Genomic DNA, 27238 nt, shown 5'->3' on the forward strand with positions numbered 1-27238 from the left:
CATTTTTATTAGTCAATCCCTTTAAGATAGTATGTTTAATTTCATGGGTGATAAAATATGAGAAATCGCATCCTCATCAGCATATATTTATGAAGTCCCTAGTGTACATACATAGGAAAGGACATTAGATATGAGCACTATGATTACAACAACACTGGGGAAATAAAACATATAAGGAATCAAGTCTTGGCTAAATCCCCAACTCATAAAAATTATCAAGCAGCATATGTTCTAAAGATGGTGAACTGGCCATATATCAAGGGTCATCTTAGTCTGCAGACTATAGAAATAACTGTTGGCCATACAACTAATAAAGATAATTATCACCAGTGAATGACACTATTTAATAAGAGAGGGAGCCATGTATTTTCCATTAGATGGTCGTTTGTTGCGAGAATATTATATCCACGTACAGTTCACATATAATTGCTCAAATGCAAGATTCCTTTCGTGATGGAGCATTTGGGAAAGAGAATCTTTCATTTCACTTTAACCATAACTAATCTCATAAATAATATTTCAATTGTCCGTTCATTTACTCTGTCATATTTTAAGTTAACATGAATGTATTGAGCACTTATTATGTGCAAAGCACTATACTGATGTTGCCTTAAATATATGCATGTAAGAATGAAATACGCCCCAAATATTAAATCTTTATTTTAGAATGAATGAGTTGCTTACATGCTGGTGCTATTACCAAGGGGTGTGAACACCAAATGTTTAGTTCCTACCAGCTCATGACCCCCATCTTCATCGAAGTCCTCCTCTATCCCATCAGTCATCTCTTCTCCATCCGCATCTGGCCCTCCTTCAGCAGGCTCCTCTGTAGAGTGATCTGCATTCTCTGACACACATTCATCTTGGATCAGCTCTATACTCTCTTCCAATTGCTTCTTCTGAGCTTCTGGGGGGGAGAAAGCAAATGACTACTACCTTGGGTTGCTCATGAGCCATTTGGATAAACCATGACAAAACAGTCTATGAAAGGGTAAACTCTGTGTGAGGAAGATAAGGTAATATTATGTTCCAGTTGAATTTATTCAGTCATGTAAATTATGTACCTATACCTATGTGTATTTTCATTTCAGTATACTTACTTTTAAATGGAATTATCAAAAATTAGGAAGTCCAGATGGTACTTGTATATAAAGAAATAAAGATTTACATAAAGAGATGGCTCTTCCTGGCTATATATATTCTTTTTTAATAAGAATATTCTCTCTGAGGAAAAAATACAGCAAAAACAAAGGGAAAAAATCAAATAAAACATAGAACTTGTTCACTAAAGGAGGGAAGATAAAGAAATTTCATTGACAAGTTCAAATCTAAGTGAAAAAGACAAAAATTCACTGAGGAAAAAAAGTACAAAAGTACATGCGTTGTCTTTCAGACAACTGTGAACAATACTCTGACATTTTAGAGTCTAAATTCTCTTGGCAGATGTGGTTAACTGCAATGGTTAAGAATAAAATTCTGGTGTTAGATTTACTAGCTTTGTGATGCAAAGCCAAAATGGTTAACCCTCTTTGTGCTTCAGTTTTCTCATCCGTACAATTAGGATTACTACTTCTTAATTTCCAGAGTTTGGAAATAGTAAATCAATGAGTTTAGTACAGTTATTTGCAAATAATAAGTGCTCAACAAATGAAGCTACATTCTACATTAATAGAATACCCTCTAATTACCAGGGTGTGCACGTTCCATTTACAGAAATTCGCCCAGATGGGATTTATGCTGACAACATAATAGTTATTTCCCTAGCAGTTGGTTTTCATTTCCTGTGAAAATATCAAGAAGCATTGGGTACTGAATAAACAAGATCATTTAATGTACCTCCTTCTCTAACTTATTCCTATGTATACGTGGTTCTCTCAAAAGCCTTGTGGTTTTCACTCATTTTGATTATGGTTATTTTACCAGACAATTATCCCATTATTTGATTTGAGTTTTAAGAGATGCTACATCTTAAGCTTATTTATTTATATTTTATGGCAATAAAGACTGTTTATAGAGCCAAATAAATTGAGGCATATTCATTCCTAGTCTTTTTCATAATGTGAGTTAAAAAGAAAGTAAGCATTGGTATACATATATTCTGACTCAGCACAAATCTTTTCAGACACAACTAACTTGTAAATCAATAAACTGATAAAAATGATGTATAAATAAGCAGGTATCCTCTTCTATAAGTTGTTTAAAATTTTAATAACAGTTACTCATATAAATACATGTGTTCTTGTATTTTAATTCTTCAAGTACTAAAGTTTATGCATTGAGAATCAGGCAGAAGGGTAGGATTGTGCCTTGGCCCTGCTGTCAGAGGACAGGATTCTAGGTCAGCTTAGCTACTTACCAGTGGAATCATGCACAGTGGACTTGAGTCTGTTTTGGCCACTTGGTCAGGTCATTGGAACATAGTAGGTCAACCTTCCCTCATCTATATAAAAGCTTTCATAAAAATACCTACCTCTGGGGTTGCTGTAGGATTAACAGAGCTTATATTTGGGAAATGTTTTGCACACTATGAAGGGGGACTACATAAATGTGTAACTCTTACATACAAAAAAGGAGACTGCATGCTCCTCATTGTGAATATGTCAAGATAACAGCACCAGTAAGCACGGGATGAGAGGCTTGGGCAGATCAGGGAATAACAGTGAAAAACTTGTGGGGCTGAGGCTCCATTCCAGAGGAGGAGAAGAACTGGTATGGGTCCAAAAAGGCTAAAAGTAATTACTACAGGTGTCTTAAAATGACAAAACCTAGGCTCTTTTTCTTCACGTTTACTTCCTACATGTAGACACAAACTACATTCTGTGATGCTTTTCTATCAACTTGTTAGTTTCCCTTTTCTCCATAGAACAACATAACTAATGTTGTGATGATGTAAATTTTGCTTTTAAAGCTATACTCTTTATCTGAGTGTCAGACACACTGAGTGATTGTCCTGATGAAAGCAAGTAGCATAAATTCCCTTTTCTCTGATGTCTACATTACTTTTAGCTTAGAAATTCCTATGAAGATTCTAAAGTGATTATTGTCAAACTTAACCAAAAGGGTTTAATCTGGAGAAGATGACCCAAGTATCTGGATTAAAAGGAAGGCAAATCAGAAAAAAATAAAATAAAAAATAAATACAATTAAAAGGAAGGCAAAACAGGCAAATGATACAGACCAAACACATGCTGAACTTAACTGCTACTGAAAATTGCTAGGTTTTATTCATCTCGCCTTCCTTCCACGTATCGGTGTCCTTTACAGTTCTTGACCTTTAACCTACCTACACACCTCTGGCCAGCACCAACTGAGGGAAAGCTGTGATGGGCAGACGCGTTTGAGCACTGAAGTTTTGAATCTTCTGATGTTAATCACACCCCATGCTTTACCCTACAGTCTTTACTACCACTGATGCCTTGGGCAGCACAATGTATCCGGCAAGGGAACTCTGGTTTCAACTCTTCCATCTTTGTCCTAAGAGTGACTTTTGTATTTATCACCTGGTCCCTCCCATTTTGCCACTCTATGTCACTATGCTACTTGTTAGAAATACCATTGCTTGGAATGCCTGGGTAGCTCAGTTGGTTAAAGCATCTGCCTTCAGGTCAGGTCATGATCGCAGGGTCCTGGGATTGAGCCCCGAGTAGGACTCCCTGCTCAGTGGGGAGCCTGCTTCTCCCTCTCCCTCTGCCTGCCCCTCCCCTTCTTGTGCCCTCTCTCTCTCAAATAAACAAATAAAATCTTTTAAAAAATACCATTGTTCTCACCACCTGGTTCTGGTATTTCAAGAATGAGAAAGGAATGGACGTTTAGGATTGAACGGTTATTACCCTATACAGTGAAAAATGTCTTGAATCTTACAACTTTTCCTAAAGCCAGGCTTTCTCAATTTTAGGTCATTATATTTATTTTTTCGTTATAATACATAACTGTACTTTTGCTTAGGATTAATATTATTTGGAAATTTATTTGGTCTGACATATACATTTCTTCTCTAATGATTTCAGAAATATTTGTTCTCTGGGAACCCTTACTTTTTGATGTTGAAAGTAGTATTCTGTTTTTTTTTCTCCTCTGGAAAATCTTTGACCAAAGAAGCATGGAAGATTTTCAGAGAACCCATGTAGGATCAGAACTTAAAAGATGAGTAGCCCTCATTTGACTTTGTGTATCAATTTGTTGCAATTATGCTTGAAATCCAAGCTGACTCTCCTGATCCTCCTACTTGGCTGGGATTCCTTCTCTCCTGATCAACCAAAGCCCAGATCAAATGCTGTTCTTATTGTTAGTCTACTATATCCTTTTCTCTGGTGTTTACGTTTCCTTAATATTTGAGCTATCGTCTCAAAAGGTCACTGTCACAAAGGGGATAATATAGATGCTAATATTTTGTAAAGTGGAAAGTACAATACACATCAGTTATCAAGAAATTTTTGATTTGCTCTGTACCCCTTACCAAGTGCTTATACATAGAAGAGATAATATAAGCTATTAGAAAGGATACAGGATTCGAGATCCATAATTCTGTTAATTACTACTCCTATTAACTATGGCTTTCTTCTCTAAAAGATGAGCATGAAAATAACATCCTTCAGAGAGTTGCTGTGTACTTCAAGGAGGAAAAAGAGGTGAATGTGTTTCCTAAAGTGTAAAGGCCACACAAACATGTTATCATAACAGGCTCAAAAATAGTTCTTGAGTTGAATTTATATTGATTATTTGATTGCTACAGACAGTTTATGTCAAAATCATCACTACTGACCATTAAGAGTCATACATTACAAAGACAATTTTGGCTTCATTTCTGTTTAGATAGGCATAGTGTTTTAATTTATTCTCTGCTCTTGTGTGTGTGTGTGTGTGTGTGTGTGTGTGTCTGTGTGTTATATAACATACATGGAACTCCTCTGACAGCCTATTTCAAAGGCAAGAGTGTATTAGAGTTCAATGCAAAAAAACCTAGGACTTATCCTCATTCATCCATTCATTAACTTGAAAGCTAAATGTGTGGAAGACATTATTTGGTCTGAGAAAAAAAAAACAACCTTTAATTACAATGGTAATCAATTAATAGCAGTTTAACAGAAATACAACCAACCTGTGCTTTGGTAATATGTAGTCATCACAGATTTTTGTCATTACCTCAGTGAGAAATGTTATAATCACTAAACAATGATAGGTTCCAGGAATAAAATCACACATGAAAGCACATTTTGTTTATTAAACTGTTGGTTCACAGTTTAACAAGCAGTTTTGATCCAGCAATTATTTTCTTGAAATACAAACAAAGCAACTTGTTCTATTTTTTATGAATAATTAACTAGTTTTACTTCTACTAGAAGTAATATGTTTTAGTTTACTCCTGACTTTATAACATTCTCTTTATCTGCATAATTCTTTTTCTAGTTATAGCTTTTCCTTTTTATTGTGAGTGTTGAATGTATATGTGGTCTGTATGTGTGTGCATACATATTTATGTCTCTACTACTAATGTTCTTTGTGGCAGAAACATTTTATTCATCTTTGTAGCCCTGATGGCTAACTCAGAGCCTTATACACAAATGAAATATTTGCTGAATATATTCATGAATTGTTGTGGAACTAAAAAATGGACATAAATGTCTGGGTGTCAAATTCTTTTCAGAGAGTCAAAGTGATTGTTGAAATTGGCATCATGGTAGCAAAAATATGAAGCCACAGAGGTTAAAAGAAATATCCTTGCCACATTTTGCATGAGAGCCCCATACCACTAAGTCAAAGTAAAATGTGGGGTCTGAGAGTTTCTTAGAATATGGTTTGTTTTCAAATGGATAAGTCTTTAGGAGAAAAATAAAGTGTAAAGTCTGCAAGGGCTTCCAGGGGGAAGGCTGTTTGGAGTCTCTGTTGTTTTCTTTAAGTCAGAGTGACGGGTGACCACAGCATTTCTTTTGTGGGCGAAGTGAGTTTTAGTTTTTTTTTTTTTTTTTTTTTTTTTTTTTTAAGAATGGATTAGGAACCAAAGCTAGCAGCTTATGCCTAAAAGATATCTCTAATATTACATAAATTATGGATTTCAACAGAAAAAAAGATTTATTATGGCTCCAAGTTAGTGAGTGCTTACAAAGCGCTGACCATGCAACATTCATTACCTATAGGCCTTGAAACTTCCTGCAGGGGAGGCTTCTTTATCATTTTACAGATGGAGATATAGGTGCTCATGGTCGCACAAACAGTAAGTGCAAGAATCAGAATTCTTGCTTAAGGTTTTCTGACTCCATAGCCTGGACTGTTTCTTAATATTTCTCTAGGAGAAAGGCCTAATATGATAGAGCTTTGACTCTCTTCAGTAACCAGACAATTTTAAATTAAAGAATGAAGAAGTCTGTTTAGTTAGGGGCACAGGCTCCAACTAAATAATGGCTGTCAAAGGGAAAGAAGTGCAAGTGTTAGGTAGGTGCTTCTGTTTATGGGAAAATGCCTCAGGCTTTAGAAAGCCATGAAAGAAAATAATTTGATATTAAATTTCAACCCTCCTATTCAAAAGTTTTTTTTTGCACATCACATTTCTATTTCAAAAGCTATATGTAATTGAGAAAACAAGTTAGAATTATTGGGATTTATGCTCAAAGCATTTTTATTAAATTCAGTTTGCTGCATAGCTATTATCATTAATATAACTTTGAAAATTGGTTGAGTTGGCAATTAAGTTTTTTGACAGGCTGGCTTAATTGCTAGCTAATTGCTAACTAAATTGTACTTAGCAGATGGTTGGAAAGAATGTTGATACAAAACAGTCACATTATTCATTAGAGCCAAGCAAGTACCCTGGAACTATTGTTTTTGCATACCAGTATAAGCCATATTTTTAAAAAAATTCTACATTACAACACAGTATATAATATGGATTTAACTCAATGATTCCAATAAAGGCTATTTAAAGAGATGCAACTTATTATGGATGGTAATACTAATAATGTCATAAATGAGCATCAGGAAAGCTACATAGGAGGATTGCTTTCCAGTTAAAATATCAGTTACTTAAATACATTCCTGGAGTTGTTCTCATGGAGTACCCTGGATTGTTGAGGTCACCACAAATTCAATATAAATGATTTTAAAAATTACAGAGATACTGTGTTTATTTAAACCTCACAATAATTTTTTTTTAAGAGTTTATTTATTTATTTGAGAGAGAGAGAATGAGAGACAGAGAGCACGAGAGGGAAGAGGGTCAGAGGGAGAAGCAGACTCCCCGCTGAGCAGGGAGCCCGATGTGGGACTCGATCCCGGGACTCCAGGATCAAGACCTGAGCCGAAGGCAGTCGCTTAACCAACTGAGCCACCCAGGCACCCCATAAACCTCACAATAATTTTAAGGGATAGATATTAATCCCCCCCAATTTTATAAATTTCATAAGGACCTTTCCAAATATCATACAACTAGTAAGTTTTGGGACTAAATCTCTAATAGGATTGAGCCTAGTTCTGTTTGATTCTTAAGCCTGGGGCCTTAGGTGTTTTGCTAGTGTAGATCTATTTGCCACAAGGAAGATGAATTAAGGAGGAAGCAAACTAGAAGTGGGGAGACCAACCACCAGGTGAGGATTTGGAGGATGAAAATGTTCTAACTGATTTGTGGTGATGGCTGCACTGCTCGGTAAAATTACTAAGAAGTCATTGAATTGCACTCTTGGGATGGGTAAGTTTCATGCTATGTAAAATATACCTCAATAAAGTTGTTAAAAAATAAGATGAGTGCATCAGAGCAAGTGAGAGATGGTGAGGGTTTGGGTACATGCAATAGTATTGGGAAAATAGAAGGGATGGAGTAAAAAGATGCTGAGGTAAGGTTTTGCAACACTGGCTGTAGAAGGAATAGATGTTCAGTTTGGCAATTTGATTGACAGGATTTATGTAGTTGTGATGTAAACAGAGACAGGGCACAGACAGTAGAGTATATGAGATAAGAAAGTGAGGAGAAAGATTTCAATTTTGAAAGATGGTGATTGAGTTATTACCAAGGACCTTAATGTACCTCTCAGCTTGACCAAATTTTGACAGGCTTCTTCCTAGCTAAAGCAGCTCCTGACCTCTTTCTTTTTTCTTAGAGCCTTAACTTTAGAAAACTTGTGATTGTAAATTCTTTCTATGCTCCTTTGAGATGTAAATCTTTTACAACCTGTTTTCTTAAGCCTAGAAACCATCCCTTTGAAATGTAATCATCAAGAAAGATAGTCTCTGTGGGAGAGTAGAAGCTTATCTTCCATAACAGTCAATCAGCAAACACAGATGGCCCAATACTGACAAGCCTCCATACTAATGTCCTCTAATACTTTTCCATTAGCTTAGCATTTAAAAATGATCCTGCCTTTTGTTTCAGTAGAGTTCAATTTCCATCCCATATTGTACTAGTCGTGACCCCTATTGCAATAGTCTAGAATAAAGTCTTCCTTGCCATTTTTAGTAATTGTTCAGTGCAATTTTTCTTTTACAACTATCCTAGGGATAACCATAAGAAGGTCTCCATCCATTAAGCAGAAGGAAAAGCTTTGATCCAGTTGCTAAACACCACTCACTCTCTTTTCATCCCTTTAAATTTAGCTTCTTTAAGACATTTAATTTTTGTAGTCAAATATTTCCACAAGACTTGTTATGAAAAAGAGCACTCTTCCATTCCTACCTGCTCACCATTTTCAGTTCCTTAAAGGCTTTCCACTCAGCTCATTCTTTTAAATATATGCCCTCATATTTCTAAATAACATGTTTATGTTGCTATTTCTTAATCAATTTCATGCTCTGTCTGTTGATATCATACTTAGAAAGCTGAGGATTGAGGTCTCTGTCATACAGTCCCCACTTACCCCATCACTCTAGGGAGTTACAATATAAATTGGATTAGATCAATTTTCTGTTTTTAAATAATTTTAAGTATGTAAATGCTTTGTGCAGCTAAGCTATTAGTATATAATAAATAATTTTTCTTTCCTGAACAATGCTATTTTCTTTGATGTTAAAAACTGCCTTAGGTTTTTTTTTTTTTAATTTACTTCCCTATGTACTTCTATGTACTTGAGCAAACTTTAACTAGATGTGTAAATCTCATTTCGACTAATTCACTTCCCCACCCTTTAGCCATTCGATCAATTTCATCTTGAAAAAGTCTCTTCCAGAGCTTTTGAGTAGTTCTGATTCGGATTTATTTCTTTCTGGGCCCCTTGCACAGCTCATGCCAGAATCCCCTTTACCACCATCATGAGGATTCCCCTTGCTCTTACCTTTGGGTTTCCCTGCCTTGGGAGAGCCATGTTTCCCCTATCTTGGTTTACCTCCTTGTTTTGGTGAAGTACCTCCTTCAGTACTTTTCAGAGAAAGAATGAATTGGAGGTACACTTCTTGATATTTATATATCTGAAAATGTCCTTAATCTACCCTTACATTTAAGAGTGGGTACGAAGTACAGAATTGTAGCTTGTAAATGATCTTCCCTCAGAATTTTTAGGGCATGTTTTCATTGCCTTCTACGTTTCACTGTGGCAGCTGAGAAGCCCATTGGTATTCTGATTCCTGGTCTTTACATGGAAACTGTTTTCTCTCTTTTCTTGTCTCTCTGAAGTTGGTAGGACTAACCTCTTTGTCCTCATGTGTTCTGAAATATCACAATGAGATGCTTCGATGTGCACCTATTTTCATGTGTTGTTTCAGGCACTCGGCATATTCTTTCAATCTGATTAACTATGCTCTTCAGTTTTCTTTTTTTCTAAAAAAATGTTTTTGGTGATCTATCCTCTTTCTCTCTGAAACCCTGTTATTCAGATATTCATCCAGTGATTTTCATATCAATATCCTCTTATTTCCTTATCTATTTTTTTCTATATTTTCTGGGAGAGTTTAATTTTGTCTTCCAGTCCTGTATTGAGTTATTTATTTGTGCTATCACATGTTAATCTCTAAAAGCTCTTTTCTCTGTCTTCTGAATATTCAAGTTTTAGTTTCATGTTCTTATTTCATGAATACAATATCTTCCTTCTTTCTGAGTGTATTAATCGGTGTCTTTTTTTTCTTTTTAAAATTTTATTCTTCTGCACAATCTGTCTCCTCCAAACTCTTTTTCTTTTTCTTTCGTTTTCTGATATCTCCTTTTATATTAAGTGTTTTCTATTACTGAGTGATGCTTGTCCATTCATATTACCAGTGGGGTATTAAAATATCAATGGGCAGCTTTGTAAGCACAGGGATATTGTTTTTGCAGGATGACCTGGTTGACCATTTCCTTGGGTGGCACTTATGCCAGCATCTTAAATCTTTCCTTTCATATTCCCAATGAAAACTTCTAGTGTCTTGCCAGTTGTCTGGCAGCTGAGGGGAAGGAGAATGCTTGGAATTTCTACAGTAATTGTGTAAACTTTCACTTCTCTCCTTAATGTTTCTTAATGTTTAACGGCACTTAAATTTGTTGTTTACCAGCTCTGAGATCTGCTGTTGTAGCTTTTCTGTAGGAAACTTCATCAGCTTTCTAGTGGGTCAGGGATAGTTAGGAATGGTGACGTAGGAATTTGACTCCTCAACAGACTTGCAACCATTTATAACTTCTTTTCCAGAAGAATATGTCTTTAATTTTGGGCCTTTTGGTATTTCTGCAGTTAAAATTGGACCCAGATTTCTGGGATATGCTAAGTCAGGTGCATTTCTCCATCTGCTGTCTAGCTTCTAAAATTCTGTTCCCATTCTCTTTATGCCTAGAGGTTTTCATTTTTAAAATCCTATCATTTTAATGCAGTTTCAGGAGACAGCAGAGCTCAATTCATGTATTTAATCCAATATCTGTAACCAGAAACATCACCAACTTAATCCAGAGTGCAAATGCTAGCAGCAAGGTATTCAGAACAGAAATAGTCACGTTATAGGTGGCAGAAATAGTTATGTTATAGGGAGCACATTATAGGTGCTCCAGATCATATCTGGAGCAATGTTTTCCATTCTGAGTACCTCAGTATATGGTTGACAAACTACAGAATGACCAGAGAAGAGAGACGACAATGGTTCAAGATGCAAAACCAAATTACATGAGAAGCAGCTGAAAAAATTATTGATATTTATCTAGAGAAAAGAAGGCTTCAAAGACGCTGTGACAAAAATTTGAATGCCGCTAAGTTGAACATCTATGGGCCAATTATGTTGACTCTCCGCTCACAGGTTGGGGGTGAAATATTATAGCTCTTTTTAAATATTTAATTGGCTGTTACATTCACAATGGATGAGACATTAGTTTGGTTTCAGGGGACATAAAATGGATGACCAAACCAAGTGAAAACAAAAGACCTTTTGGTTTGGTAACTTATAAGGAGAACCTATCATAGGCATCTGAGATACAAACGTAAACAGAGACCAACCAAGTAAATAACATTCATGTGTGAACTGGCTAAATAAAAATCTTAGCAAACTGAAAAGAGTATGCCATGCATAAAATGATAGCAATGTTGAAAGCTTCCAACTTTTCAAAAGCAGTTATGTATTTTGATATTTATTTGTAATATTATAATTCTTGGACATTATTTTTTTAAATTCTGTATCTTTTACCAAACATATTGGGGGGGATGAATTTATCTTATGGGATCTGGTTTGTGACCTCTCCAATGCTTAGGTTAAACTTTGGCTATTATCATTAGACTTGTCCAAGCAGGACTGGATGGCCATTTATCAGGCACACCACTGAAAATAAAATTGAATTAAATCATGTCTACTTGCCTTTTCACATCAGACAGAGACTTTATGCCTGAAGTTTGATTTTTTTAAAAAATGTAGTTGCCTGTATTAGTTGTGCCCGTTGTATGATACCCAGTTTCTAGTTTTCCTTCTTGCCTCTTTTACCCTTTTTGGTCATTTAACATCGCTGTGTAAACCACATGTAAATTGTGCCATTTCTATATGGCCATTTATATGTGGCTCTTTTAAAAGAATCATCCAGGAATGAGGCACAACTGTAGACTACATTGACATAAGTATTACTTGTTGTTTTTAATAATCTACATACACTATATCCCAAAGTTGTGTTTATTGAATTATTCAAGGAAAAAAATAATATATGCATTGTGGATTTATGCTAACTGTAATTTTAAAAGTCGGGATAGTATGTTTGAGGTCATAATCCATTCCTCTAGTTTACATTTGAGGGGTTGAGACCTAGAGAAGTTAAATGAGTTGCCAGGTTGTGCCTGGTACATAGTACTTGGTATTGGGGAGTTAGAGAAGGAAGAGAAGACATGACCTTATGCTCAGGCAGTTGACAATCTCAAAGAGACAAGACACCATACAAGTATCTATTAGAAGCAATTGAAGGTATAGAGAATCCCAAATCAAGTAGTTATACTTCATTACAATTATTCCTTATAGCTTTGAAATTCACTACAAACAAAAAAGAAAAAAAATGATAGTATGAAACTTGAATACTGGACAATCTCCATGTTGTGTAGTTTCCCCAACTTTGGTTTGTGATCTTCCATCTCCTTCCTGCCAGTACTTTATGTTGGAAAATTTCATTATCAAATAACTAAGACTGGGAATGAGAGATGTATAGAAGAGTAATAATGAAGAGTAAATGTTAGTTAGCTATGAAATAATTAGCTTAGCAACCAAATAAGCATTAAAATGAGTGCTCCCTTAAATTTAGTAAGGAAATATTGGGTATTTTTAAAGAATTTTATTATATTTCTCTCCACTTTCTATAATCTAGTCTTGACTCTTTCCTTACAACCCTGATTTCTTTTCATAAAGAAAATCTAGAAGGTAATCATCTTATCTCCATAAATACGAATGTTGTTCAGGAGACAATTACTAAGTGAATGAAATTACGAATTATTCCATTTTCTTCTTAACATGTTAAAGTAAGAAAGACATAAATATCAAAAGACTAAGCCTATCATTTTAAAAATAACTCTCTCATGACTGGGAAAGTTTAAACATGTACAAAAATAAGATGACAGCCTTTCATGAAAAGAAAACGCAAGCTTTGAATTTTGGCGTTACATTTATAGATGATCTTCCAAGAAGATATGTGAAAGGTATTATTCATTGCAGGAGACTGGAAGGTATAATATGATAGAATAAGGATCACATTTTTCTCTTTGAGGTGATTTATATTTAAATGAGTTCTCCATAATCCTTTAAACTGAAGTGCAAATTAGTTATCAAAGTCCTTTGCTGTAAGGGTTGTTTTATATAATAACGAATTTCACAGAAGTTCCTCAAAGGGAAATATTGATTTAGGCGACATCACAGAATATTTCAGTTACAGCCACATTTTAGATTAGTGCCATAGACAGCATATAAAAAACTTTCTAAAATCTAAATTTCTCTATTAAGAAGTGTAGGCAGTGTTTTTGTTGTCTTTAAATAAATAAATACCCAGCAGTGTGATTTTTGGATCATATGGTAGTTCTATTTTTAATCTTTTGAGGACCCTCCATCTGTTTTCCCTAGTGGAAAGTTACAATCCCACCAACAGTGCACCAGGGTTCCCTTTTTTCCATATCCACACCAGCACTTGTTGTTTCTGGTCTTTTTGATACTAGCCATTCTGACAAGTGTGAGGTGATATTTTACCTGGTGGTTTTGATTTTCATTTCCCTGGTGATTAGTGATGGCTGAGCCTCTTTTCATGTCCCTGATGGGCATCTCTCTATGTCTTCTTTAGAAAAATGTCTACTCCAATCCTTTGCCCATATCTTTTCTCAGTAAAAAATATGTTGATAGTAGAAATTTTTAATACAATGATTGTTTTATCTACTCTTTCTCATCCACATTAGTGAGACTCTGCCACCCATGTGCTAGGTATATAGCTCATGTTTTTTAAAAAAATGGGTTGTGTGAAAATAGTAGGAAATGTTCATTTGCCTATATATGCTTGTGTTACTACCAATGCCAAACAGCTCCAATTATTGAGCCTTTACTCTGTGCTAATTACTGTACTATATAAGTTACATATGATACTTTGTTTCTCACAATGTGAGGTAGGGATTACTATCTTTATTTTATAAATGAGAAACAGGAGGCTAAGTCAGCGGTGCGTGAGAATCTGAACCAGAGTTTATTTCTTTCATTCACTATCCTATACCACCAACTTACATCTGCCTTCTTTTCATGTTTGAGTCCTAGCTCATCACCAGGAGGTAAAAGCTCTAGTCCTCACCCAGTGATACAGTGAACACATAGGCAGGTTCGTCTTTGCTGTGTAGCTCACGGACCCCAGGATCCCAACCAGTTCCCATCAGTTAAGAGTAACCCAGGGGGCCTCAGTCAGTGAAATCCTGGGACCAGGTCCTGGGTGCAACCTGAGATTGAAATCATAAATGGGAAGGGCACTGGATTCACTCGCAAGACTGTGGTTTGGGACCCAGGTCTATCACTCACTAGTCAAGCGACTATGGAAAAATCAATCTACCTCCTTGAACCTTTGTGTTTTCATCTGTGCAATGAGGAGGCTGGATTTGATCAATGGCTTTCAAAACTGTATTTTTTAAAAAGTGAAGTTCTTTTTTTTTCCCCCTGAGATCAAGAGTTGGACGCTTAACTGACTGAGCTGCCCAGGTGCCCCTGAAAAGTGAAGCTCTTTTAGCAAATGAAGTCGTATGTTGAAACCCAGTAATAAAATAGATACACAGGTAGAGCAAGGGCAGGTCTGGAAGAGGCACGAGTTCATCTACTACCTCCTGGGCCTCCTTCTAACCCTCATCCTATATCCAGGGAGCCTCTGAGGCATGTGAGGCCTTGCAGAACATGATTTTCAAACTGTGTACTCGCTCAGCTCTAACTTTATCCCGGTTCTCATATTCTATGATTTAAAAAACATCTGTAGCCACTTGATGAGGGCATTAGAATTGTATTAGAAGAGAAATAGGGTCAAGGATGATAGTTCAAAGGAGAAAGGGCACTAAGTTGTAAAAGATATAATCAAATGACTTGGCTGGGGGTGGCCAGGGACATACTCTTGATGTGCAGGACCCTGAAACTGGGTACTGGTTTTACAGGACTGGAGCAATGTAGAGGCTGGGCTTTATAATCCTCGTTTCTGAAATCTGTTGTATTTCTGCGGTTAGTTTATTTAAATATATAATATTATTTTAGTCTGACAGTGATATTCCACTAATTGATTTTATTTTCTTAAAGGATTCTTGATATTGAGCTATTAACTTTTAATTATGATACAACTGTGATTATTACCATCAAAATACTTTTCCTTGTTTAAAAATATGAAGTTTAGACAAATTGGTTCATGTTCTCTGATGAGTAAAAGTTCAGATTGCATGGTTGCAACTCTTGGCTTAGAGACATTCTTCATGTGTCTGTATTAACCTGTCAAATTCGGCCAGCGTCCCCCCGGGCCCTGCGCTGTCCCTGTGATTGACACCGTTTCACCCGTTTAACCGTGACATGTCTGTGGCCACTGATCCTTTTCACTTACCTGCCTCCGCCTTCTGCTGCTTCTCAATTTTCTCCAGGCGCCCTAGCAAGGAGTCAATTTTCGTTTTGATCTGGGTTAATTCTTTCTTGATTGTCTGTAACTCATCTGATTTCACTGGAAAGGGGAAAAAGGAAAGAAAGCAACAGAATGTCAAATGTACCATTATTCAGGTAGAACACAACTCACAGACACCCCGTGTTTTCTCAAGATGGTGTCAAGTCACATAGGACACTTTTCAATCTTATCAGCTTTTCGTTACTTCCACTGATCCTAGAATATTGGAAGACATTGGCAATTACAGTGATTTTCAGTGACGTAAGCATTTGATACTAAATCTTTTCACTGAAAGTTACACAAAGGGATGGAGTAATCTGGAAACATCTTATCAAATAACTAAATGATACGAAACTCAGTTTTGGCAAGTAGTAGAGCTAATCTGCACTGTAAAATGGATTCAGACTGAAGAATGATAAAATCATTGACAAATATGTTAATACTACTTTGAGGTCGATGTTGTAATACATATTTCAGGAGTCAATGATATTTGTAATCTAGTCCCCTGGTGTTTTATTGAAACCAGGATATAATGTTTATCCTCTGAAGAAATGTCTTAGATGCTAGAGAACTCTTAACAGAATTCTTGCTACTTCACCTACTCTTTAAAAAAAATGAAGCAATGGGTTGTACGTGTCCCTAAAACCCGCGGGGTCGGAGGGAAGAAAATTCACTTAAGTTCCCACTGGTATTTTCTACAGTAGTGGTTCTCATTCCAGGTTTTTGATATTTAGCATGGTTTCAAAGAAAAGCAAGTGGGGATGAACACAAGACTGGAAACTTTTCATTTTGCCAAGTAAGGATGTTAAAAACAACAACAAACATCCTACTATCAACAATAATAATTATTTTATAAAGAACAGGCTTAAGAAAAGGACAATCTCCTATTTAAAGGGAAGTCCTTTAAATGAAATATATTTGTTTATGAAAAATTCACTGCACTGTTGCTATTTTCTCATGTTTTGAGAATGATTGGGAAATCTGCCATGAACCCACAATAATGAGAGATCGAAGATTTCAAAGCTATCATAACAGAAAATCTGCATCTGCCTAGGAGCTTTCAGTAAGTGGGGTTTTGGGTGTCCATGCCTCAGCAGAGACGCTTCAAGATCGGGGGGCACAGAGCTTGATGTCAGCCTATTAATCCTCTGTTACTTTTGCTTCAAGTTTGTGATGATCTCAGCTTGGTTATTCCCCAGAAATTTTGGAATAAATTGAGCATTTAGCTTGGTTCTTTAGTCTTCAGGAAATTTTTTTATAAATAATAAAAACTAAATGCAATCGATGTTTGCTTGGAATAGAGCTATATTTCAGCTACGATATGTGATATAATATAGATGATAACATATGCATCAATTTACATTAATTGCTCAAAGGAAGCACATATTTCTTTCCAGTATAAAAATGAGAAAACGTTTTTTATTATAAAACCAGAAATTTCTTTTACAAAAAGCAGATTTTTATTTATGATGCAAAGTCGCTTGCAAAATAAAAACTGCAAGAATCCAGGACCCTGTGGTGTGTTCTTATTATGAAGAACCAAACTGAAAGTAGAACACAGTTTAAAATAGAGAATTGCTTCTAATGTCAATTATTTCAGGGACATCAAAGTGCCGTTGTGGAACTGCAGCGAAATTTGAAAAACATCATCTGTCACAATTGCAAATTGATTCCACTTTGAAGAATTATTTTCATTTCCTTTGATGGAAGCACGTCATGTAGTTTTACTTAAACCTATCAAATTTAATAGAAAATATTTTATCTTAGAACATTAGATTTCAATGCATGAGAAATGGGACCGTGGCTGGAAACTAATAGAATACATGTCTTAGTAAGTAGAGCCACTCCTCGCCCAGGAATGCAGTTGACTAATTTTGTCTTTATCTTGTTTAAAAAAAGAAACAAAAACCCCACCAATACCCCATTTTATAGAAACTACATTACAAACCACTAGAAATCTGCGCTCACCACATAGGAACTTAACATGTATCCAGGATGTCAAGGTTGGCTTTAAGTCTAGACTCATGTCTAGCACTGTAGGAACACCTTTTACAATCTGAGTCAGACTCTTATAAAGTTTGGGTTTAATTAGTTAGTGGTATTTAAGCTTAGAGACAATAAGGATCTGATCTGCACAAGTTCTGTCTGCTCTTTCCTGCCTCTACCAGGAAATTCTGAACCCGTCTCCAGCCACGGTCCCATTTCTTGTGCATTGAAATCTAATGTTCCAAGATAAAATATTTTCTATTAAATTTGATAGGTTTAAGTAAAACTACATGAGGTGCTTCCATCAAAGGAAATGAAAATCATTCTTCAGAACATCATCATACCCAATAAATGATAGTAGCAGAAGACATTATTTCTATTACTACTACTACTATTATTATTATTGCTATTATTTTTATTGATACGCTTATCCCAGCAAAGACTCTCTCTCTCTCTCTCCCCAAATATGTCTATCAAAATCCTATATGCCTTTTAGGGCTTCATTTAAAGTCTTGCCTTCCCTGTGGATTCTTCTTTGACTAACCCTCTGGAGGGTTCATCTCTCATCTGTAATTTATTTAATGGCATCTCATATTTGCCGCTAGACACATACTGCCTATTGATTTTTTTTTTAAAGATTTTATTTATTTATTTGACAGAGAGAGACACAGTGAGAGAGGGAACACAAGCAGGGGGAGTGGGAGAGGGAGAAGCACACTTCCCACGGAGCAGGGAGCCCGATGCGGGGCTCAATCCCAGGGTCCTGGGATCATGACCTGAGCCGAAGGCAGACACTTAATGACTGAGCCACCCAGGCACCCCTGTCTATTGATTTTTACTTAGTATGTCCACTTTTCATACTAAATTGTGAGCTTCTTGAGAGTGAAGACCTGATTAGATATTGAAGAATTTCAAGAGTCATGCTTTTGAATATTTTCTGTGTTTTAATAAGCTCCTTCTTCTATTATTGATTGATGAGACTCCTGATGCTTACCATGAGGTCCTGGGCTTTGAAGTCTGTCCTCCTTAATTAGAAAATTATATTAACAGATTTAGGAAAAGATCCTAAATTAGATTAGTAAATAGTGAAAATTTTCTGTCTTTTCATCATAAACTAGATCCATAAAAATTATTCAGATTCCAGATTAATAAATTATTCTGAGATCTGACAATACAAAATTTCAAAAAGAAGGGATTTTGGACAGTTGTTTGAGGCAAGACATATTAATAAATTTACCCTGTCATAGGCTCTCAACAACCAAACTCTCTCAAATGGAGAGAAGGCATCCAAGTCCTTCTTTTTCTTCCTTCTTTCCTTCCTTCCTGCCTGCCTTCCTTCTTTTTCCCTTCCTTCCTTCATTCCTTCCTTCCCTCTTTCCCTCCCTCTTTCTTTCTCTCTCTCTCTCTTTTTTTCATTTCCTCTTTCTTTCTCTCATTCTTTTCCTCCTTGCATATTTAACGGAATTTATAGCTCTGTGTTTTAAATACAGCAAGAAATTGGCAAATTTCAGAAGATCTTTAGGTATATGTATAAGTAGGTAGGTCACTGGATGCAATTTCAACCCAACCAACAAATCTTTTTTAAAGCTTTGTGCATGTACCAGACACTAAATTGGAATTGGCTGTCTAATGGAGAGACAGATAAGTAAACAAGAAGTGCAAGAAGAAAATTAGCTTAGAAATATACCTTTTCTTAACCAGAAGCACTATGATAAAAGAATAAGAGAAGGACACATACCGTTGGCAGCCTCACTTCTGTATTTTTCCCTAATTCCACCTCAGTTCTTCAAAATCTAATATCCAAAGATATGTTGCATAGAATATAGTGCTCTTATTTTTATATAGAGTATTAGATCATGAGAGTCAGGAGTATTTTTTACTAGGAATAATATGGAATAATTTCAACCAACTTGCTGTTACATAATTGTTATGTAAAAGTAACCTAATGTAGACAAGCTAAGGGCTTGGGAAAATTAGAGCCAATTACTAAAGATTATGAATTCTACAATTTATAATTTATTAATTGAGAATTGGAGAAAATTGCTTTACTTCCCAGTCAGCTCCAAATTACCTTCCCTTGACTCATCTGCTTGCCTTTCTAATTATCTTAGGCTCTAGTCACAACTGTTCCCTGTTCTTTAATGTGTCTTGTGTTTTCAGACATCTATACCTGTGTTTCTGTTGTCTGCCCTACACTCTCATCTCCTCCACCTGGTAAATGCCATTTAATTTTTAAATAGTCAGCTCAAATGTTGCCTACAGAATAAAGTCATCCTCAACCCTTGAGCCTCGTCTTTAAAAAGCTCATCCTCTTTGTACTCATACTTCTTTCAAATGATACTTTAAATGATCTTTTCTTTAAATGTCTCTCTCCTTGACAAGAGCAGGAACTGCTCTCATTTTTGACTCAGGTGTCTAACATATTTGTTCAACAATATTCATGAAGATCTGTTTTTGTTGGGCTCCTTCCCAAGAGTTGGGGACATATTCATAAACAAGAGAGACAAAAGTCCCTAAAGTGATGGAACACCCATCTGGCAGTGGAAGAAGACAACAAACAAATATCTTTTATTTGTTTATAAACATAAATATAAAATGCAGACAAGAGGTTAGGGAAGACCTAGCTAGGGAGTAAGATTTGTCAATATATATACAGTGGTAAGGGAAAGTTTTGCTGATAAGGTGACATTTGAGCTAAAGTCTCAATAAGGGGAGGCAGCAAGTCATGGGAACAGTAAGGGATAGTGGGATGGAAGACTATATGAGGCTGAGGAATGGTAAATGCAAGGGCCTGATGCAGAAGTACACTTGATGTGTTTTAGGGACAGCCAAGAGGACAATGTGGCTAGATTGGAATGAGCAAGTGCAAGAAGAATACAAGAAGTCAAGAGGTAAGGTGGAGAGTGGAGAAGATTGTATAGAGTCTTGTTGGCCAAAGTTAAGTACTATGGGTTTTATTCTGAGTAATATAGGGGCTAATTGCTACATTTAAAATTTAAAAAAAATTTTTTTTAAATTCACATATAAGTAACAAACAGTGTTATATTAGTTTCGGGTGTGCAATATAATGATTCAAGAATTTTATACTGTACTCAGTGCTCATCACGACAAGTGTACTCTTAGTCCTTTGTACCTATTCCACCCGTCCTCCACCAACCTCCCCTCTGGTAACCACCAGTTTGTTCTCTGTATTTAAGAGTCTGGATAGCGATAAGCAAAAGAATGAAACTGGAGCACTTTCTTACACCATACACCATACAGAAAAATAAATTCGGAATGAATGAAAGACCTAAATGTGAGACAGGAAACCACCAAAATCCTAGAGAAGAACATAGGCAGCAACCTCTGTGACCTCGGCAATAGCAACTTCTTATTAGACACGTCTTCAGAGGCAAGGGAAATAAAAGCAAAAACGAACTATTAGGACTTCATAAGATAAAGAGCTTCTGCACAGTGAAGGAAACAATCAACAAAATTAAAAGGTAAGCGATGGAATGGGAGAAGATATTTCCAAGTGACATATCTGATAAAGGGCTGGTATCCAAAATCTATAAAGAACTTACAAAATTCAGCACCCAGAAAACAAATAATCTAGTTACAAATGTGCAGAAGACGTGAACAGACATTTTTCCGAAGAAGACATAAAGATGGCTAACAATTACATGGAAAGATACTCAACATCAAATTATGGAAAGAGCCCAAATGTTGATCAACTGATGAATGGATAAAGTGGAGGTGACACACACACACACACACTGAAATATTACTTAGCCATCAAAAAGAATGAAAGCTTGCCATTTTACAGTGATGTGGATGGAGGTAGTGAGTATTAGGCTAAGCAAAATAAGTCAGAGAAAGACAAATACCATATGATTTCATTCATTTGTGGAATTTAAGAAACAAAACAAATAAATGTGGGGGAAGAAAAAAAAGGCAAATTAGAAACAGACTTAACTATAGAGAACAAACAGGGTTGCTGGAGGGGAAATGGGCAGGGGAATGGTCTGAATGGGTGATGGACATTAAGGAGGTCACTTGTGATGAGCACTGAGTGTTGTTATGTAAAGTGATGAATCACTAAATTCTACTCCTGAAACTAATACTACACTGTATGTAAACTAACTAGAAATTAAATAAAAACTTGAGACAAACAAAAATAATACTATCTTCAAAGGAAAAATGTCTTTTCCTCTTTTCGTTTAGATAAATTTTATAACAAAAACTGCAAAAGAAAATTACAGACAAAAGAAAACATACTGTCATAATAAAAAATATTTGGTTTCCAGCTGATGATACTTTATTTTTCTATGGGTGATTAGAGGGCTTGAATTTAGAGTTATTTTTCAAGATCATCCAAATGATAAATGAATAAGAATAAAGTTCCTAGAATATATTACTCTAGCTTGCTTTTAGGCAAGCAGGATACTACAGAAACTAGGAGTCAGTTTACATCATACAGATAGTCTCAAATATTTTTCCTAAACCATCTCTGTAGTTAGTATTCTACTCAGGAAAAAAAGAAAAAAGAAGCCACATTAAATCATTTCAGACTCACTCTCTCTAAAGAGTTCATTGATTTGCTGATAAATGTTATTACATTCTGATACAGTCAACAAGATAATGTTTGTGCTTTTTCCAGTGAAATGAGATATAATCCAAAAAGGAAATTAGGCATATGAGATGATACCATCTGTTTATATAAAAAAATGTGTGCATCTCTGATTTATGTGGTGAAAAATATTTCAATTTATTTTAGTCGCCTGTGGGTCAAGTCTATTCAGGGACAAATAAAGAAGCTTCAGCTAACTGTCTAGATCAGTGGTTCTTAACAGAGGGTAATGCCCTACATGGGATATTTGCAATGTCTGGAGATATTTTTGATTGTCACAACTCAGAGAGGGTGGTGTTACTGGCATCTAGTGGGCATCCAGTCGGCTAAACCTCATAAAACATACAGGATAGCTGCCCCCCGCAACACCACACCAAAGAATTGTCTGATTAAAAATGTCAATAGCATCAAGCCTTAGAAACCCTGGTCTAAATAATTATATACCCTCCTTCACCAACACCATGCTTCTTAGGAACTATTTGGAAAATTTAAAACTGTTTGTGAGCATGTGGACTTCAACAATTATTCACATTAATTTGTTTCTCTTTTTATTTATTTCCCCAGCCTTTGATAAATTATTTAAATATAAAACAATAAAGAAATAAAAATAATTTGCATAGAACTTAATTTATTAGTCACTTTTACATTTACTACTTCATCAATAAAGGAACTTAAGAATCTGACAATTTACATGACATTCTCAAAGTCATACAATGACTGTTTGTAATGTAATAATCTGAACAGGTAAAGTTCAGGCTCAAACCCAGGTCTTTTGGCTATGAATTCTACACTCTTTATTGTGCCATACAGCTTCACTTGATGTGAAAAATAAGATCATCAGTTCTAGCTCTTTCCTTCATGATGCATTAAGGAACCATATTATTTTTAATTGAGTCACATCCAGAAAAAATGAAGACCACTGATTTCCATAAAATAGATTTTAAGAAATCTTTATCATTATCACTTCAATTTGTCTACTTCAGCTTCTTTTGGTCCTTTTCCTCTTATTCATATATCTTAAGCTAGTTTAATATGCAGAAGCTAATTTGCCAACTTTGTAAATAGTTTTCAAAAGTCAGACTTTAAAAAATTTTGCTAAAACAAACTGAAGCAATTTGTGTAATTCTCCATTTATATATGTAAATATAGTTTGGCAATTACCACATTCATGGATGGAATTTCCTAGAAAAACAAATTACATATATGTGCATATGTGTGTATTTATAATACCTATGCCTGCTTACATCTACACTAATTCTTTCTATATATTTTTAGAAAGAGAAAATGAAATGAAAAATGAGTGCATTGTTTTATTCAATAACTATTATTCAAATACCTGCTGTATGCATCCATGCATCTAGCATACCATTACCAGCTGCACATATACCATCTTAATTAATCTTTATGATAAATACACAAAATATGTATTATTAAAATTGTTTTATAGATTAGAACAGTGAATGTTAGAGAAGTTAAATAATGTGTTTAAGACTGCCTAGCAATATGTCTAACCCTTAAACACTTACCCTAACACTAACCCTAAACCTAACACTCTGGAGGGGTCTCTGAACTACAGGATCCCAGGCACATACCCTCCCTCTGGCCCTAAACCTAACCCTCACCCTGTCCCTAAACCTATCCCTAATACTGGCCCTAACCTGAACCCTAACCCTAGATCTGATTTAAAAAAAGGAAGATGTGGTGTGTGTATGTGTGTGTGTGTGTGTGTGTGTATGTATATATATATATATGTATATATATATATACATATATATATACATAATAGCATATTACTCAGACATAAAAAAGTATGAAATCTTGCCATTTGCAGTGACATAGATGGGCTAAAGATTATGTTAAGTGAAATAAGTCAAGGAAAGATGAATACCATATGATTTCACTCATATATCAAAATTAACAAACAAAACAAATGAACAAAGGGACAAAAAAGAGAGAAGGGCAAACCATGAACCAGACTCTTAACTACAGAGAACAAACTGATGGTTCCCAGAGGGGAGGTGTGTAGGGGGATGGGTGAAATAGGTGATGGGGATTAAGGAGGGCACTTGTGATGAGCACAGGTGTTGTATGGAAGGCTGGATCACTAGATCATACACCTGAAACTGATACTACACTGTATGTTAACTGGAATTTAAATAAAAAATAATAATCTATTTGCACATTTCTAAAGAAAAAAAAAGGACTGCCTAATAAAAAGGCGACAAAATCAAGTTTAGAGTAGGCTGCCTGATTCCAAAGCTATGCTTCATTTTTGTTTGTTTGATTCTTCCCCTGCCTCTCCAAGCCATGAGCTTCTCGTTATAATGAACTGCTTCCTTAACCTCATGCAGTTTATAATTAGTGGAGGAAGTAAATGGGTAAGCAATGTATTATAATACATATGAACATGAAATTTATAAAATAATGGAGGAGTAAGTGAAATGTACCTACCGCTTGATATGGAAGTTATCTCCTACCTTTTGATTTTCCCCACCAGATTGTAAGAACCCGAAACCATGTCTGTTTCATTTACGGAATATTAGTTTGGCAGTTATGTAGTCATGTAGTAGGTGCTGATGAATTGAACTTATGTCAACGATGTGGGGAAAGACAAGTAAAATTCATTTTCATGGGGCCAGAAGGCTGTGAAAATATTCATGAAAGAATGGGTCCTTGAACTGTGACTGGAAGGATGATTTGAATTTCAGCAAGAGAAAGAGATCTTCTAAGTAAAGGAAGTAGCAAATCTTAAATTACAGAGCTTGAAAATGGGCATCAACATCCTGGCTTCTTTCAGACCCAGGAGTGTAGGCCAGAATTGTCCCTTGTTTTACTAACTCAACATTCCAGAACTAATTTTCCCTGAGTTGTAGCATTTTTAAAGATGTAGTTCATAGTCAACTATGAAATACGTGAAAAATAAGTAAAATGTGGAAGGCAAAAATAATAGTGGTGACAAATATCCCACAAATATTTTAAGAGTATACTCTGTGCAGTGCAAAAGTATCTTGAAGAATGAATCTGTAATCTAAAGTGGAGAGAACAGATGTGCATACAAATGACCGTAACATGAATCCAAGGGCTTAAGTCTTGTAATAGGAAGATAAACAACTGGTTTGGTTTTATGATGATGCCCTTGGGCACAGAGGGGTCCAAACTTGTTTCATGTGAATGGTATTGCCTGAACTGGACCTTGAGAACCAGGTAAAATTATTAATAATGTTTATCTATGTGTAAGATAGATAACACAGTTGATAACACATTTCTTGAGATAAAGGAAAGGGCTTTCAGGTAGAGGTGTATGAACATGAGTTTAAAAGCATTTAAATAAGAGTACAATTAAGCTAGGGGAAGGGTGGTGGGAAACTGGAAGTACGGGATCAGATATATCTTGAAAAGTCACTGAAAAAGAGTTTCGATTCTTATTAGGTAAATGGTAGCAATTTTGAGGGTTTTTTAAAATAATTTTTTATTGTTATGTTAATCACCATACATTACATCATTAGTTTTTGATGTAGTGTTCCATGATTCATTGTTTGTGCATAACACCCAGTAGCAATTTTGAGTTTTGAGTGAGGAATTGACAGAAGTAATTTGTTTTGAATAATCCTGCAGTGGGCATGGAATTAATGGGATTAGGGGAGCGCATAGAGCCCAGAAAAGTAGTCAAGAGACCAGGAGAGTAGTCAAGGCTCTGCTTGTCAGCACATGATCTGGGAAAAAGCAGGAGAAGCAGCAGCAGAGGTAAAAAAATGTTATTAAGATCCTTTGATAGGATTTAATGCTCACAAACTTTTATAATCCCACAGTGGAAAGATTAGATCCTTTCTAGAACTTTTACCGGAGCACAAAGAAAAACATAACTTGTATAGAGGAACTGAGAAAAATATCTCAAATGCTCACAAGCTATACTTGCATTAGGAATTTATCAAATATTTTGCTATTTGCCTCTTTTTCTGGTTATATTAATGAGCCACATTAAAACCTAGTGAAAAAAAGCCAAGAAGAGATGCTCACAAATTTATTTATTTATTTATGGTAAATATGTTATAATTATTTGGTTGTGCTGCTATGTATTTAAATATTAGGTTGTGATGTTAGCAAGGCTTTATTACTCTGTTTATACTAGGTGCTTGTCAGTGTTCAGACTGTAAAGACGTGCATCTGAGAAATTCAGTTGTGTTTGCCAAGATGAGCTAAATGGGCCTGAATCTCATTTTCCTAAGTTAATTACTGAACTAAATACTATCCAAGAATTTGGCTCTTAAAATAAGAAAGCATTGAAGGGTATGCCAAAATCTCCATACTTTTAGGTTTAGGTTTTTTTTTTTTTTTAAAAGATTCTATTTATTTATTTGACACAGAGAGAAAGAGAGCACAAGCAGGGGGAGAGGCAGGCAGAGGGAGAGGGAGAAGCAAGCTCCCCACTGAGCAGGGACCCTGATGCAGGGCTCGATCCCAGGACCCTGGGATCATGACCTGAGCTGAAGGCAGACACTTAACTGACTGAGCCACCCAGGTGCCCCTTTTGTTTAGGTTTTATATACATATTACATCCATGTTATGGGTTGAATTATGTCCCCTGCAAAATTTATATGTTCAAGTCCTAGCCCCCGATACCTCAGAATGAGACTGTATTTATGAATGGGGCCTTTGAAGAGGTAATCAAGTTAAAACAAGGTCACTAGATGCAATATTTCCTACTCCAATATGACTAGTGTACTTATAAGAAGGAAATTTGGACAAACACACACAGAAGGAAGATGATGTGAAGACACAGGGAAAAGACAGCCATCTACAAACCAAGGAGAGAGGCGTTGATGCAGCACCTTCCCTTACAGCCCCTGAAGAAACACACATGACACCATGATGTCCAACTTCCAGACCCCAGAACTGTGAGAAAATAGATTTCTGCTCTTTAAGCCACCCAGACTATGGTATTTTATTGTGGCAGCGCTAGCAAACAAATATAGCCATCATATAAATTTCTTAAACTATTATTTTTGATCAGATACCACTTTGCCAAAAATCTTTTCCCTCAGCCCAGGATGAAATTCAAACCCTTCAATATTCTCCACAGTTTGCCATTGTCCTGTTACTCAACTTTATCTTTTGCTCTGCAGTTTCTTAACTGACATATCTAGCACTAAATT

General features: G+C 35.7%; 1 protein-coding gene across 1 annotated transcript in view; it reads right to left on the reverse strand.

Moving 5' to 3' along the window:
* Nucleotides 1–662: 662 nt before the first annotated feature.
* RALYL (RALY RNA binding protein like) overlaps nucleotides 663–27238 on the reverse strand; it is a 325277-nt gene continuing 298701 nt past the window's right edge. Inside the window, 2 exon segments of the mRNA XM_028113154.2 lie at nucleotides 663–907; nucleotides 15437–15550. Of these exon segments, the coding sequence (XP_027968955.2) occupies nucleotides 663–907; nucleotides 15437–15550 (359 nt within the window).

Source organism: Eumetopias jubatus, unplaced genomic scaffold, assembly GCF_037043125.1.
Source record: "Eumetopias jubatus isolate StellerSeaLion01/CBP00866 unplaced genomic scaffold, mEumJub1_p1.0 scaffold_4, whole genome shotgun sequence".
NCBI classification, from domain to species: Eukaryota; Metazoa; Chordata; class Mammalia; order Carnivora; family Otariidae; genus Eumetopias; species Eumetopias jubatus.